This window comes from Dreissena polymorpha, chromosome 13 (genome assembly GCF_020536995.1).
Source record: "Dreissena polymorpha isolate Duluth1 chromosome 13, UMN_Dpol_1.0, whole genome shotgun sequence".
NCBI lineage: Eukaryota > Metazoa > Mollusca > Bivalvia > Myida > Dreissenidae > Dreissena > Dreissena polymorpha.
In genome coordinates, this window is record NC_068367.1 from 61,099,749 (window position 1) to 61,117,096 (window position 17,348).

The 17,348-nt window shown below is 36.0% G+C and overlaps 1 protein-coding gene across 1 annotated transcript; it reads left to right on the forward strand.

The window, feature by feature from the left end:
• Positions 1–8,901: 8,901 nt before the first annotated feature.
• Positions 8,902–12,759, forward strand: LOC127854707 (E3 ubiquitin-protein ligase TRIM33-like). Its single transcript, XM_052389765.1, has 3 exons — positions 8,902–9,295; positions 10,615–11,846; positions 12,398–12,759. Exons 1-3 carry the CDS (start codon positions 8,919–8,921, stop codon positions 12,757–12,759), a joined length of 1,971 nt encoding a protein of 656 aa, XP_052245725.1. The 5' UTR covers positions 8,902–8,918.
• Positions 12,760–17,348: the final 4,589 nt, after the last annotated feature.

Below are 17,348 nucleotides of genomic sequence, written 5' to 3' on the forward strand. Positions count from 1 at the left end.
AAATGACACTAAAACACGGTGAAATGTTCATAATATATTTGTTCTTGTTTTATTCAAACTCGTGTACAATACTGTGAAACCATTATTAATCGTCAGGCATTAATTTTCATAAATTTCGTCAGTCGACCGATCGGCGAATTTAAGATCCTAACGAACAATCATGCTCTATGTTTGAACAAAAACAAACACTAAGTTGAACAATATTTTAAAAATTTACCGCAGACATGAGGCATTAAATTTCAACATAATCCATGCACACATTCACTGCTGTTTCGTAATCAAGATTAATCCGGTTTTGACACAAAGGGATGTAGATTACACAAGGTACTTAACTGACACGTGACACTTCTTTAAAACGCGTGTGCAGTACAGCTGTATCGAATGCGTTGACTTCGTTTATGTAGAATGGTAATGAATTAGCGCTAATTGTTTATAACTTTATTACCCATTAGGTGCATTGTGTTTTTCAGGCGTGTTGCATATTAGCCATCACGCAGCGAATGCCGATAAAAGACAATAAACCAAATGAAAAGATGACGATGTGTGATCAACATGCGTATTTATCACAAATTAATAAAGCATATTTTAATTGTTGTTTGATTGTTTGCGTTTAACCACACTTATTACTATTTTATATGTATCAATTTATTTATTTTTAAATTATCGACATTATTGATTTATATACCGGTAGTTTACTTTTTTTAAGAACAAACACACACAGAGTTTATAATTTTAATGTTGATATCAGAATAAAAAATCTTTTTATTTGAAAAAAAAACACTTAACAAACTGGAATCTCTTTCGTATAACACAAACAGTTTTAAAACGGTATTGACAGCATTTTAATAAAAATCATACCAACTAGAACACATACCCATACGATTGTTATCAGTATGGCAATTATAATAATAGAATAAGACTAATTGGTAATTGGCTTCGTTGTTACAAACACTCGTTAATGGTTATTCGATCCCACTTGTCCGCTAATCATAACAATGAACGTGTGAATTGCATACATTAAGAGGGTCCATTACTGTCCCTTGATAACAAAAGACTAGTTAATTGGCATGTGACAAACAGGCCCCACCTCCTGGAGTGATTCTAAAGTGTGTTCCCGCATTCGTTCCACGAATTTTCGCAACTGCGATTGATCGCGAATATGTATTACACACAAATCGGATATTGACTGACGCATTTTTTTTTAATTCAAAATCAGAAATCGGCGAATTTAAGTGCTGACGAAATCGTCATTTTTATAAAAATGACGAAATTTTGTGCTGTCGAAAATAAATGGTTTCACAGTATTCAACTGACAAACCTGCACAAGTTGGATGTCCAGAATCTTGCCTGATTCCAAGTCCATCATACTGTATGTTCCATACTTAGCAGTATGTCCTGGAGAGCAGCATCTCCCATCACCTCCAAGGACAAGTGGAGACCCTTTTGCTTTAAGCACTTCAATTAGGGCCGACTGGTGCATCCTCCAGACACTTGTTATAGCTGGTGTCAAATACAGTTTTTGCAAATTGTAAAATGTGGTTTCATTAAAACACACAACACCAGCAAACTTAAGGGCACGTAGGAACTTGGCCGTGGCACTTCCTGAGAATATTTTGGCTGCTGAAAGTTCCAAATGACCTTCAGCCAGCCCACCAACTGAAGACTGGTTTCTCCATGACTCGGTCTCATGGCAGTGAGTACAAGTCTTTGTGGCTAGGCAACCTTTCACCTTTTTATGCACTGATACTGACTGCATGGTTGCATGTAGCGCACTTACTCAATAGCAAGTCCAAACATGACTCGGACAGGATAAACTTTCTTTCTGCCACCTGAGCCTCGCTACTCTCCCACTCCAACTCCTCAGGCTCTTCTTCACTTTCTCCATCGTCTGACTGCTCCCATGTCTCATCATCCTCCCGCATTGTATCACTGATGCTGGACGTGAAGCTGTCTTCACATATAGCTGTTGCGTGGGGAATTCGAAGTACAGTTCTCACATCTTGGTCCCAGTCTGTCTGTGTACTGCATGAGACCTGCTGTACTACTTCTTTAGCAGCATTCCACTAAAAAAACATAAGAAATGGAACTTTAATTGATTGTTTGTGATTTTCTTTCTAATGTTCCATAAAATGGTTTAAAAATAAAATAATCAATCCTACCAGGATGGAACATAGAAAATGTTTTTATGTGCAATCTGACAATTGCAAAAATATGCAAATCATTTTATTTATTAAGCTTTATTGCATCAATCGCTTACTGTGAAACCATTATTATTCGTCCGACATTAATTTTCGCCTTTTTCGTCCTTCGACCGATGGACTAATTCAAGATCCTAACGAACAATCATGTCCCATATTTGAAACAAATAAGACTGAATTACCGTAGGCATGAGGCATTTAAATCCAGTGTAATCCACGCATATACACAGGGCTCGAAATTAACACTCGCACACTCGCAAAATGCGAGAAAAAAAGATTGCAAGGTACGTTATAAGCCACTAGTATTTTTGCAAATAAAGAAATAGTGAAAAAAAAACGAGTTATATTGCTTAATGCGTTCGAAGGCGTGAACGCTAAACCGTTAGTCAATTTTTTGAACGTCCGAATGCCCATATGCGGAGGCGCGCACCTTGTTTGTTGACTGGTATACTTATAATACAGATACACAGATGGTATTGATACAAAGAACATGAAAAGTCGACTATTCACACTCAAGTTAAATCCGGTTTTGACACAAAGGGGTGTTCATTATACAGTGTACTGACAACTGACATTTCCTGTAAAACGCGAATGCAATAAGGCTGTATCGAATGTGTCGACTTCGTTTAGGTATAATAGTGTTGATTAGCGCTAATTGTTAAAAACTTTATTACCCATTGTGTGTATTGTGTTTTTCAGGGGTGTTGCAGATTATACAGCCTACACGCGGCGAATCCAAATTAAAGACAATACTATTAAACCCAATTAAAATATGACGATGTGTGATCAACACCTGACTGAAATATATTCTGCGCTTTGTTACAAATTAATAAAGAACATTTTGATTTGTGTTTGGTTGTTTGGTTTTAACTGCATCTACTATTTTTTAGCGTATTACATGTATTACAAACAAATCGGATGTTTTTTTTTTCCAAACCAGAAATGAACAAATTTAAGAGCGGGCGAAATAGTCATTTTTATGAAAAGGGCGAAATTTTGTGCCGACGAAAATAAATGGTTTCACAGTATTTATTCTTCTGGGAAGAACCAGTAATTATTTGGTGCTTTAAGATTGAGGTCTTCACAGCACTCACTGGGAGGGGTTTTAGCCAATGATCACTATGCCACCCTACTTATTTTTTCTAGGTGACTTATCAGTTACAATATCAGAATGAAAAAAATACACTGTAATTTTGTTTAGTTACATGTAACGCAATTATACAACTCACCAAAGCTGGTGTCTGGCATTGAACATGGTATGCGCCTTGATGCACTAGAAGGGGCTGTATGTTGCTGGCAATTGTGGCTAGAGTGCTCAAGTCTGCAACACTTTCAGTTGCTTTTATTGGTGTTGCCGTAAATGGTGCATCAAAGTCTGTAGAGGGCTCGACTAGTGTGGTCACCGTGTGTGTAGTCTTCTTGGCCTCATGTAGGACCTTAAATTACAACATATTCACTTATGGTAAACTGGTAAATTAAATGTTATGCCACTGAAAATTATAATGAAAAGCTGTACCTAAAAACTGCAATAAAAACAAGACTATTGCCAAGCAATATATTTCCCCTACCGGCTACGCCATTGTCAGAATTATTTTTGTTGTTGCCATAGCAAATATAATTATTTACGTAGGAACAAAATGAAATAACGTGCATAACATCCATATTGCCATCTATCCATGTTTCAAGTTTCATGAACAAATATATAAAGAACTGTAAAAGTTATTGCAGGATCCAGAAAAGTGTGACGGACTGACTGACTGACGGACTGACTGACAGACACACAGAGCGCAAACCATAAGTCCCCTCCAGTGAAACCAGTAGGGGACAAAAACAAGAGCACATTGGTTAGAAAAACTGCAAACTGAACAAAGTCTTGTACACAGAAAAAAATCAGCTGTCTGGCATACTCATTGTTGACAAATATTATAGGGCTCAAACAAGCTACATGTGAGAGCTTGGCATGCAGATACCATTATTATGAATGTTAATCATAATTTTCAATCATCACAGCCATTTTATTTGGAATTGTGCAATACTTATAGGCACTTTAATATCTTTACAAAATTATAACGATATAGGATTAAATACTAAGAGTTTTTATATATACAATTTCCCTATGATCGCTTATTTACCCATTTATGCCTAGCGTCTAGAAAAAAGGCCTTGGCAAACAGCGTAGACCCAAATGAGACGCCGCATGATGCGCTGTTTGCTTAAAGGAATTTTTGTAAGGAATATTCTAAATATAGAAATTAATATACTAGACATCCCTAATTTTGGAAATAAATTGTTTCAATTTAGAAGGATGGGAGAGTCCACTAGACATAAATGGGTTAAACTTGTAGGAACAAAAATTGAATGGGTTACCCGTTTGAATGCTGTAACACCTAATGGCACAGACATTTATTCGTTTAGAAGTCTTCACATGGAAATAAAACAATACTCACGTGTATTTTTCGCCGTTTTTCCAGCAGACTTTCTGACGAGTGTCTTCTTCTTTCTATCTGTTCTGCTCTGTTGCTGACTGCAGACAGTGCCGAGCAAAAGATGGTTGGCACGGCGTCTTGTTTCAATATTCTGCAAAATTTCGAATTGCATCCAATGTTCTCTAAAAATGCTAGACTATGCACGAAGTGGTCTTCTTCAAAGTGCAACGAACACACTCGGCTGTTTTTATTTGGTAAATAAAGTTTGTGTTTTGAAACATGGCTAACACGACAGATTTTAGTGCACCAAATCTTCTTCAGTTTTTTGTCACTCAGAAACCAGTAAAAATTCACCTTATCTTTTCCAGAATGTGAATTACAGCCAACGGCCGCACAGATGACCATTTTCCCTATCACTGTGCTTAACCAGCAAAAACAATTTCACGTAAATATAAATAAAAACGGAAATATAAAACCCAAAATCTGCTGTCGTTTATCTTCTAAAATGGCCGATGCGAAAATGCTTGTACATCTCTGACGTCACAAACAGGGGAGATAAGCGAATCGACGCTTTGCGAGTTACGATCATAAAAAGTCAACAAAATCATCTTTTTATGTTAAACTCAACACTTAAACGTTATTTACCCGATAATTTAATCATATTTCAATGTAAATAGCGTAAAAAATATTGACTATGGATTTTCTTTAAAATTGACCTTTAACAAGGTTATACTATAAATAGTCATATAAGGAACAAGGAACAAAATTGTCACAAAACCATGTTTTCATTGTGAAAAAAAAATCTGATAAAGGGAGAAAACTTAAACTGAACTTTTGAAATGAACAAACAAAATTAACCCCCTTTGTAAGTTTGTTTTTTAAAAAAATCTATTTTTAGTCGTGGCGACCTTGACATTGGAGATATTGACGTGATTCTTTCGTGCGACACACCGTCCCATGATGGTGAACCAATGTGCCAAATGATTTTAAAATCTGACAATGAATGACATAGTTATGGCCAGGACAAGCTCATTTATGGCCATTTTTGACCTTTGAACTCAAAGTGTGACCTTGACCTTGGAGATATCGACGTAATTATTTCGCGCGACACACCGTCCAATGATGGTGAACAAATGTGCCAAATGATTTTAAAATCTGACAATGAACGACATAGTTATGGCCCGGACAAGCTTGTTCCGCCCGCCCGCCAGCCAGCCAGCCAGCCCGCCCGCATTCGCCAATCTAATAACCAGTTTTTTCCTTCGGAAAACCTGGTTAAAAATGCCCCGCCCCCTGGCGGATATGTTTTTCAACCAACCCGCATCATTTTCTAACTCGTCCAAGTTATTATTGGGATGAATCTTCTGACCAAGTTTCATGAAGATTGGACAATAAATGTGGCCTCTAGAGTGTAAACAAGATTTTACCTTAGCCATAAATAGCCATATAAGGAAAAATGCCCCGCCCATTGGCAGCCATGTTTTTCAAGCAAACGTTACCATTTTTTTAACTTATCCAAGATATCAGTGGGACAAATCTTCTGAGTAAGTTTCATGAAAATTGGAAAATAAATGTGGCCTCTGGAGTGTTAACAAGATTTTACTATAGCCATTTAAGGAAAAATGATCGGCCCCCTGGCGGTCATGTTTTTCAACCAACCAGCATCATTTTCAAACTCATCCAAGATATTTTTGGGATGAATCTTCTGACCAAGTTTCATGAAAATTGGACAATAAATGTGGCCTCTAGAGTGTTAACAAGATTTTGCTATACCCATATATAGCCATTTAAGGAAAAATGCCCCGCCCATTGGCAGCCATGTTTTTCAAGCAAACGTTACCATTTTTGAACTCATCCAAGATATCATTGGGACAAATCTTCTGAGCAAGTTTCATGAAGATTGGAAAATAAATGTGGCCTCTTGAGTGTTAACAAGGTTTTACTATAATAGCCATTTAAGGAAAAATGCCCCGCCCCCTGGCGGCCATGTTTTTTAACCAACCGGCATCATTTTCGAATTCATCCAAGATATTATTGAGATGAATCTTCTGACCAAGTTTTATGAAGATCAGACAATAAATGTGGCCTCTAGAGTGTTAACAAGATTTTACTATAGCCATATATAACCATATGAGGAAAAATGCCCCGCCCCTTGACAGCCATGTTTTTCAAGCAAACGTAACCATTTTCGAACTCATCCAAGATATCATTAAAACCAATCTTCTGACCAAATTTAATGAAGATTGGACAATAAATGTAAACTCTAGAGAGTTAACAAGGCAAATGTTGACGCCGCTCAACGCACAACGGACCACAGACAAAAAGCGATCACAAAAGCTCACCATGCAGGTGAGCTTAAAAGCATTTTTTCAAGATACAAAGGGCCATTACTCCGTTATTAACAGATGGTGTACAATGCCATTTGGCGTGCATCATCCTCTCATCTATATATATATATATACTCATACCATGTTTCAATGAAATCCGCCAAAGCACTTCCAAGATATGGCTCCGGACGGACGGAAAGACGGACAACCCCAAAACAATATCCCTCCGCCTATGGCGAGGTATAATAAGCTATGATACTTTAGGAGTAAAGTGGACTATTACACAAAACTTAAGCAAATTTTCAATTTTCTAAATATAAAAGGGGCCATAATTCTGTCAAAATGCCAGTCAGAGTTACATAACTTTGCCTGCACAGTCCCCATATTATAGTTAGTAAGTGTTGCAAGTATGAAAGCAATAGCTTTGATACTTTAGGAATAAAGTGGACCCAAACGCAAAACTAAACCAAATTTTCAATTTACTAAGTATAAAAAGGAACATAATTTTTACAAAATGCTTTATAAAGTTGTCTGCTCTAGTTTATAGATTGGGGTGATGTTGGTTAAGAAGTATGCAAAATATAAAAGCAAACTGACAAGGCACATAGAAAATATTTGAGGTGGTACGCAAACTTTGACATAGATTTATCAATAATATGCATATTCTAAGTGGAAAAAGGGCCATAATTCTTACAAAATGTTTGTTACAGTTGTCTGCTCTTGTTTATAGATTGGGGGTCATGTTGGTAAAGAAGTATACAAAATATGAAAGCAATATGTCAAGGGACATAGAAAATATTTGTGGTGGTACGCAAACTTTAACATTCCAACGCTCACACTCACGCTAACAAACACTCAAATGCCAGGGTGAGTAGGATAGCTCCACTATATATATTTCATATATAATAGTCCAGCTAAAAATGAAGTTAAGCCCATGCCCTTACATTTTTTGTAGGCAAATCTAGATTTTTTTCTACAAGACTTAAATGCCCTCTATACAAGAAGTCGGGAAAGAGCGGGCAACTGTGCTAAATATGTTAGATTTCCAACCTTGTGTACAACAGACAAAATTCTTTTCTTTTTTTTTCAAAATGAGTATCAGGTGAGTATTTGCATGGTCAATATTTGCTTGCTATAATTACCATTATAACATGCAAAATGGAGTGGGGTGTAGCCAAGCCTGTCGTGAATTTTCTCCACTGGTCCCATCTGAAATAAAACAATAGTAATGTTATCGTTAATGAAATAGTGTAATAGTATTTTTTCCGGGTTATAAGACGCAACTTTTTTCCAGACAAAAGATTACTGCTCGTATACCCTGATGCGACATGTGTATGAACAACATCAAGTAATTCAAAGTCAGATTGTCTCATTTTAAGTAAGAATTGCAAGCCATGGGCATGATCTGAAGAAAATTAGTAGAGGACCACCATACCATTTCAAATGCCAATTAAGTACCAAATGTTTGTAAGATTTTTTAAGTTTTACAATACAAACATATATGGAAAACAAGTAACACTCAGGACTGGGAATGTTTTGATTGTTAGTTTGTTGTAACTAGATTGTTAACTTTTACAGGTACTCTCTTATAGATTTCTTATTATCTTTTCATTCCTCAATTTAAGATTGAGTGTTTTTTTTTATTTGACTTAATTTTAATTGTAATCTGCATTAATATTTGACATCAAAACTTATTTAGTTCCCTAAAGTTTAACTCTTGCCATGAGTAAAAAATATACTATGCATGTCTGTAGATGAATTGATTATCCATTAGACTATTTCAATTCAACAGTATATACAAACTCTTCTCTCTGCATTTTAAACCATATCTTACTGTTAAAAGTTTAACGTTTTGCTTATAAACCAATCAATATTTGTAATACAATATGGGTACTTGTACAACGATAGTAGAACACAATACACAATTGAATGCCTGGATATCACCTGACATGGGTTACTAAGATTGAATGTCAATGTTCAAATTAGCAACGAAAGAAGTTATCAATAGTGACAAAATGGCTTCTTATATGGAGAGTTCGATTCATAGAGGATCAGAATCATTCTTTGACTTTTCTTGTTTCACCTGTCAGGAAAATGACAGAAACACGGAGGCTGATTTTTACTGTGAAGAATGTTCTAAATTTTACTGTAGCAAATGTGTTGAGCATCATAACTATCTTTACAAGAAGCATGCAATTTTGGACAAGAAAAACATCAGCCAGTGGCCAGAGACTGATGAGTCTGGACAAGAGATATGTCAGGAGCACAAGAAGGAAAAACTGACAGGATTCTGTGAGGACCACAGTCAGCTGATATGTCATGCCTGCCATGTCCACAATCATCAGTAAGTAAAAAGGACTGCACTCTATATAAAGATGCTTTTTTTGCACATGATTTTTATTTATTTCTAATTGACAATCAACTTGTGTACAGAGACCAGTCCAGGTAAGTTGTCAAAATGGCTTATTTAGGCAAGTGAATGCTACAGTCAGGTAACAAGTATTGCAATATACAGTACAACCTCATCCCCTTGGTAAAGTCTAATAGGAAGAATTAAACGTATTATCCGATCAGAACGCATTAATTGCCACACATGAAAAGTGTGCTTTTAATGCCTGCATGCTTCAATTGAAAGAGTTGTTATAATTTGAAGAATTTGAGGGTTTTAGATTTGTTTGGTTTGATGTTGCTTATCCGTGTGTACGTATCCGTTTGTTCTGTATCAACACTGTGATAACTAATTCGTGATAAACAAGTATGGTGTCCATGGATGCTCTAAGTAATTAGGACTGTGGTAAAGTAATTTTATTAAGTATTATTTTCATGATTGCACTAACCAACAATGAAATTAAATGTTATTAGTAAATATGTATGCTAGAGGCTAAGTCTTGATAGTGAAGTAGAATCTTGGCAGATACTGTTATGATACCATTATATTATGTAGATTTTTTATGAAAAGCACACATAAATATGTATGAAATAATGTTCCTTTTCTTCGCATTGGTATTGCATGGTAATAATTGGTTAAGAGCTACACACTACGTAAATTAATTGTATATGCATTTTAGACTAGGATTTAAAAATGGCTACAAAATGGCTCTTATTTTTAAAATGGCGAAAAAAGGCAAATATGGGTGGCAAACAAAAATTTAATCCAGCGAGAGCCCTGATATGATTTGTTGTCTCGGAATGGGTCAATTTATTATAATAAAGAAAATCAACTTAATCTGATTCTTTACTTGCAAAATAGACAATATGACCTGCAATGTAAGAGACAACAATGCTAATAGATTAAACAGAGTGTTTATTTTTCTCAACTTGCAATAATGCCGTGTGAACGCTAAAGGCAGGTGACAATTGCTATTGGTGTGAAATTAAATGGGTCCTGGTCACTTACGGCAGGCTACACTCAGGAGAAATAAACAATTAATTTGGTGGGGTGGGTGGTAGTCTGGGAATCTAGACTGACCGCTCATACCAGGTGACCACAAACTCAGATTGGACTGTGCAGATAGATATAAGTAAAAGCATCCCTAGATATTGTTCGGAAAAATATTCATATGACAAAATAATATACTTAAAAATAAATTGTATATCTACCAATATTACCAATGCTTGACAAAACGCATACATAATCAACTTTAAGTGTGTTTGTTTTTGCAGGTTATGCAGTCATGTGGTACTAATAGCTGACAAGATGAAAGACCTCAATCAAAAAAGAGACTTCGAACAGTTGTCAGCAACTCTTGATACACAACACCAGCAGTTGATAAAGAAGAAACATGACTTTGAGGAAAATTTGAAGTCTCTTGAGAAATCTTACAAGAAAATTCTGGAAGAAATCAATGCTTTACGAAAGACTATAAATGACGCTTTGGATCAACTGGAGAAAAATACCAAAAAGGCTTTGGACACATTGTTGGTCAATGTGAAGACATCTATCAGAAATGACATTGAAAACTGCAGTAAGTCCATAAAAAATATATCATGCTTACAAGAAAATTTGCTGACAAGTAAAGACAAAAAAGAAGCACTGAGTTTTATCAAGTACAGAAAATGCCTTAACCAGTCCCTCAAGGTAGAAGCATCTTTACAAGATATGACAGCAAATAATGAGAGGACAATAACCTTTTATCCTGATAGAACCATCCAACAAACCCTGTCCGCTCTATCTGGATTGGGACAAATACTGAGCACAGTTAAACAATCACAACCCACTAAAAGGACAACACAGAACACATATACCAGACAGAATACACCTAAAGCATGCAGCCAGTCTGACCCTGGAAACCAAACAGCTTCAAGATTAAAGGTAAACACATCCATTCCAGAATCAAGTTCATCTAGACACTATAGCCCTGGAAACCAAAACAGTCATCTGCCCAAGTCAGGCCTGGTATCTGATCCTGTATCAAGCTCATCACACCAGCTGGTCCAGGGACATCAACCAGGTGCAGTAAGCAAACCTGATCAAATCATAAAAGTGAAGAGTAGTAAGAGGTACAGTGTGCAGATTGAGCGTGATCAAAGCAATTGCTACATAAATGGTATCTGTGAGACAGCTTCTGGAGAACTCCTCCTCACAGACTTGTTCAACTGTAATGTGAAGCTCCTGGATCAGACCTACAAGGTGGTGGCCCACTATGACTTGCCTGGAACATGGTCCATGTGCAGCATTGACTCCAGTGTGGTGGCTGTTACTATGAAGAACAATCAGGTCCACTTTGTCAGAGTGACCAATGGTCAGTTAATAAAGGACAGGATACTGAAGCTCCAACATGATTGCTGGGGTATTGCCCATCAGCATGGTAACCTGTACATTACAGATGGTGGAGCTCTGTATCACTATACTCTGGATGGAAGACTGGTGATGGAGATGCATAAGGATGAATCAGGTAAATTTATAGGTAATAATTATAATTATCATTAGTCTAATGTTCCAAACAGTTGGGCCCAGGCTTCTACCGTCATTGAAATTAAGGAGTTATAAGCTTCACATACCAGTAATCTTAGCAACCAATTGTATGTTTTGTAAATAATTAGCTTAACATGTTGAGCCTATGTCCAACATTTAATTTTTTATGCATATTCACAAATTTTTATAACAAATTAACAATTTTATATTGAAGTTAAACAATGATGTCTTTTATAATTATTCCCAAACTTAAACATGTAACCAATGTATCAAAATAAAGAACTACAATATATGACATTCAGAATACAACTGGTCTCTATATATAGTTGACATTTGATGTTTTTAATTTCAGCAGTGTTCTAGTGTTATTTCATGTTCATTAATGTTATTAAGTGTTTTGTTACGTAGTATATTCTACACAAAAGCTGGACTTTATTACATTACAGGATCATTAGACTTTCATTTTTTTTATCATTACCTTTATTTCAATATAATAACGACATCTTATCATCACTGTCTTCTATACCACAGTGACCTCCTGTGCAGTGAGTCCAGATGGTGACAGGATATATGTGACCAACAATAACAGTAACCAGCTGGTCACACTGTCCAGGGATGGCACAGTGATCTCCACCCTGACTGTATCTGACCTGAGCTCCCCTTTAGGACTACCTGGCCTACATGTGACAGATTCAGGACAAGTTCTTGTGTGTGGATACTCTACAGACAGAGTAGTCCAGGTGGACAGAGATGGAAGACAGATACTGGCAGAGGTGGTCACAAAGAATAATGGTGTGAGTCTCCCTGCATCCGTCTACTACAGCAAGCACACACGCTCAATCATTGTAGGAATGTGGAACAATAATGACATCATAGTGTTTAAGGAACAGTGACTGTTGCAGAAGGATGAGTTATAATCATTCATAATAATTTACACATTCATATATACAGTTCTCATTTTAAAATAGTTGAACTCTTAATCAAATGTATATGAGACCTGTTGCAATAGGGCAAATTCAATATTCCCTCTGTAAAACCCTCACATGTACAACTTTACCATAAACCCAGTCTTTATCAACCTGGTATCATTATGAAATTTAAACTGAAATATGCTCACATAAAATTTGAAAAATAAATAAAATAATTAGTTTCATCGAAACTAGATTTTAAAGTGATTGTACAACAAACATTTCTGAAACAGTTTATCAATTTAAAAAAAAAAAATTTTTTTTGGGGGGGGGGGGGGGGGGGGGCAAATAACTTATCTCATTGTTAATAAATATCATCTATTGATATTGTTCATGATGTGCATGAAATTCATATCTTTATGAACATTATGTGTGAGTGTGTCAAGTATTGTTCAAATTTATATGCATGTGAGTATAATATCTAACAACAATTATCATTTTCCAAATGACACATCAAAGCAAAACATATGAAACTCCACCACAAGTAATGTCAAAATAAAAGGATTTGCAATCAAATAATAGTCTGATCCAAAAGTCCCGTAATCAACAGAAAATAATCAGCAACATACATTCTCAATTAACCCTATGCCAGCAGAGATTTTTGACCAAACCTTTTCTAACAATCCTCTGTAAATACACGAGATAAACATAAGTGAAAGCTTTGTTCATTAAAATTACTCTCTTAACTTTTGAGACAGGGCAGAATTTCCTGAACTTAAAAGGTCCTCTCAAAGTCCTGCTTGAAATAGCCCCCCCCCCCCCCTCCCCCTGCATTTACAGTTCAGTTTTAGACCTAGTTTTCCAACCATGCAAGTTTTATATGGATACCTCATATTATAGTCCCAATATGCCACAGTCCAGGTTCAGAACATCCACAAGAGAAATAACAGTGAAATTATGAAAACAGGAGTTATGTTACAGTTTTTTATGCACTGCACTTCCACATATTGAGTTCTACCTAAGTTCTTATTTGATAACTATAGTAATTATCCAGACATACTCTGGACACAATTAAGGTTACACTATTCAAAGAGGTCAATAAATAAACAAGAGGGCCATGATGGGCCTGAATCGCTCACCTGACTAACCTTGCTTCATGAACTTAAATTTTATTAGACCCATATACAATCCCAAGCCAAATTTCATTAATTAATACATTCTGACAAAATTTCATTAAGACGTGATGAAAACTGTGACCTCTTTCATCTACACAAGGTTTTACTAGAATTTGCCCGGTGACCTAATTTTTGACCCAGATGACCCATATACGATCCAAAATCAGATATTATCAAGATAAACATTCTGACCATATTTCATTAAGATCATATGAAAACTATGACCTCTATTGTCTTCACAAAGTTTTTCTATGATTTGACCTAGTTTTTGACCCCAGATGACCCTAATACAATCCCAACCCAGATTTCATCAAGATTAATATTCTGGCCAAATTTCATAAAGATTTAATGAAAACTGTGACCTCTACTGTCTACAAAAGTTTGTTTTTTTTAATCTGACCTAGTTTTTGACCCTAGATGACCCAAAGTCAATCCCAATCCAGATTTTAACAAGACAAACATTCTGACTATATTTCAATAAAATCTGATGAAAACTGTGACCTCTATAGTCTACACAAGGTTTTTCTATTATTTGACCTAGTGACTAGTTGCTGACCCCAGATGACCCAAATACAATCCAAACAGGGCTCCTCTTGCCCAAAAATTTCTGTGGCCAACATTTTAGCCAAATGGAATTTTGTGTAGCCAAATTTTAGAAACTGTAGCCAAAGTTTAAGCAAAGCATTTGCAGGGGTCAAAGTTGGATATTTTGAAAATCCTGAACTTAAAGCTGGGGGCCAGGGGGCCGCAGGGCCCTCGGTGGGTCCAGGGGACAAGGGGGCCAGAGGTCCCCAGAAGCTCCTGGATTCGACACATTTAAAGGGTGCCTGTACCTGTTCTGGTGAGTCTATTTTCTTAAAAAAACAACATACACATATATTTAAAAATCTTCATGTATTTGATAAAGAACACAAAGTTAGTCAAAAGGCAATTCATTCACATGCACCCTCTGTCTGGCATGGACTCGACTGCAGGTGTTGATTTTGAAGAACCAGATAAAACCTGTAACAGTGGTTACAAATTATATTTTTCACACATACTTTAAAAAAGTCAATAATACATGTTTAATTAATGCAGAATCAAAGTCACCATTTATATTCACAGAATCATGCTGCCAGAAGCCTCCACATACACCTAAGAAAATTGGGTATGGTGGCTTCTGCTAAACAGTTAAAATTGAAAATTTCAGCATGGGTTCCCCTAGTTGTTATCCCAATCGTTGTTTGAATGCTAAATAATTGTATCCTGGTGTGACCCAAATTTGACGATGTAACGGTTACATGAAGCAATATTTAGCAAATAGTTTAAGAAAAAATGAATGTTTAATAGCACAAAATAATATTTTAAACTCGGCTGTATTACTTTCAAATGATTCCAAGACAATAATCATCCATTTAATCGATAAAAATAGAACATCGTCGAATTAAGGTGTCGGCGAATTTGGATTACGGTAGGTTGCCCATATTTGTTTTACAAAAAGTAAAAAAAAATAATTTCTTGCTGCTGGGCTCATATGTTGGGGACAATAAAACATTTTATTTAACTAAAAAAGACCTGTCCCAGTCAGCAAAAATGGCGTATTTGATCGTATTTTCAATTACTGTTAAAATTCTTTTCCTGATTTATGCTTTATTCAAAGGTCAAAATGTTTTAAAAGCTCACAATCAATGAATCATACGTTATTAATAAAAAAAAATTGGCAAATTTGCTAGATCTATCTTGACAATTTTTGATGCAAAACAACCTAAACAGTAAACTTTAGCAACAGAAAATACGACCAAATTCGGGGTGTTAGTTTAAAAAAATAAAAACCCTACCTGGTTGGTCTTGATGGTTCTTATATTCTTTGTGATAAGGGCCCTCTGCGTGGAGACGCAATGCCTTCTTCCCACAAGACTGATAATTTAGGGTTTTCTTACAAACTTCTCAAACCGCTTTTCCACAAGCTTCCACTGTTCTCAACCAGTTCACTACCCGCCCGTAGACTACAGCGGGGAATAGCCACCCATTATAAACTGTACGCTGAAGTTTCTTTAGCTACCAACAGGCAAGTATCTCGTTGCCATTTTTCTCAACTTAAGTCTAAACACAGCTTCCCATTCGGCATCAAATATACGCAAAAAGTACTCAAATTGATTTAAATCGGCAGCAATCTTTAATCTTTAATCAGATGTAATTGTTTATTTAATCCTCTACAATGTACGATTTGTTTTTACATCAGTAATTTGTCTCGATGACCGGTGTTAATGCTGACTGCGTATGAATTTTTCAGGTCAATAACACGGCGATGTATTGATGCACAGTCTAAAGCTGAAAGCGGATAATATCTGGGACGGCATGTCAGGAAAAAAATCAATACCGATAATTCGCATTGTTCATTAATTAAGCAACGATTAATAACACTTATCCTTTATGGATTTTTATGAAAGAACAAGAGTTCCGCGGTCGGAGATGACCGCATTGAAGCCTGATTTTTGATTTAAATGACAGGAAAGTACCTTTCGTGTTTTTGTCAATGCAATACTTAAATTACTGAAATATTGTTCAAAGGTCAAAATGAAATGTAAGTACTTTTCAAGGCATGAGCAAACCTTGTGTTATGTTTTGAATGCATGCATATACATGAACAACAATAACATTTAAGGTCACAAATATGAACTTGAATTGACAATTAGGAAAGTTTGATCTCAATTTTTTTATTAGCAAATTAGTAACATATTGTTTGAAGTTTCCATCAATTTGACCAGTGGTCATCTTCTAGTACTGGCCAATCTTTATTTCAAGTTTGAAGACTCTAGGTACAAGCATACCAAAGTTATAACATGAAATAAGAACTTTAACATTTTTACATTCAAGGTCACAGTGACCTTGACCTTCAAATGAATGACCTTGAAATGTCCAGTGGTTACTTACTAGTTCTGGCCAACCTTCATGTCAAGTTTCAAGACTCTAGGTCCAAGCATACCAAAGTTATAACAACTTTAACATTTATACATTCAAGGTCACAGTGACCTTGACCTTCAAATGAATGACCTTGAAATGTCCAGTGGTTACTTACTAGTTCTGGCCAACCTTCATGTCAAGTTTCAAGACTCTAGGTCCAAGCATACCAAAGTTATAACAACTTTAACATTTTTATATTGAAGGTCACAGTGACCTTCACCTTCAAATGAATGACCTTGAAATGACCAGTGGTCATCTGTTAATCCTGGCCAACCTTCATGTCAAGTTTGAAGACTCTAGGTCCAAGCATACCAAAGTTATACCATGAAATAAGAACTTTAACATTCTTACATTCAAGGTCACAGTGACCTTGACCTTCAAATGAATGACCTTGAAATGACCAGTGGTTACTAACTAGTTATGGCCAACCTTCATGTCAAGTTTCAAGACTCTAGG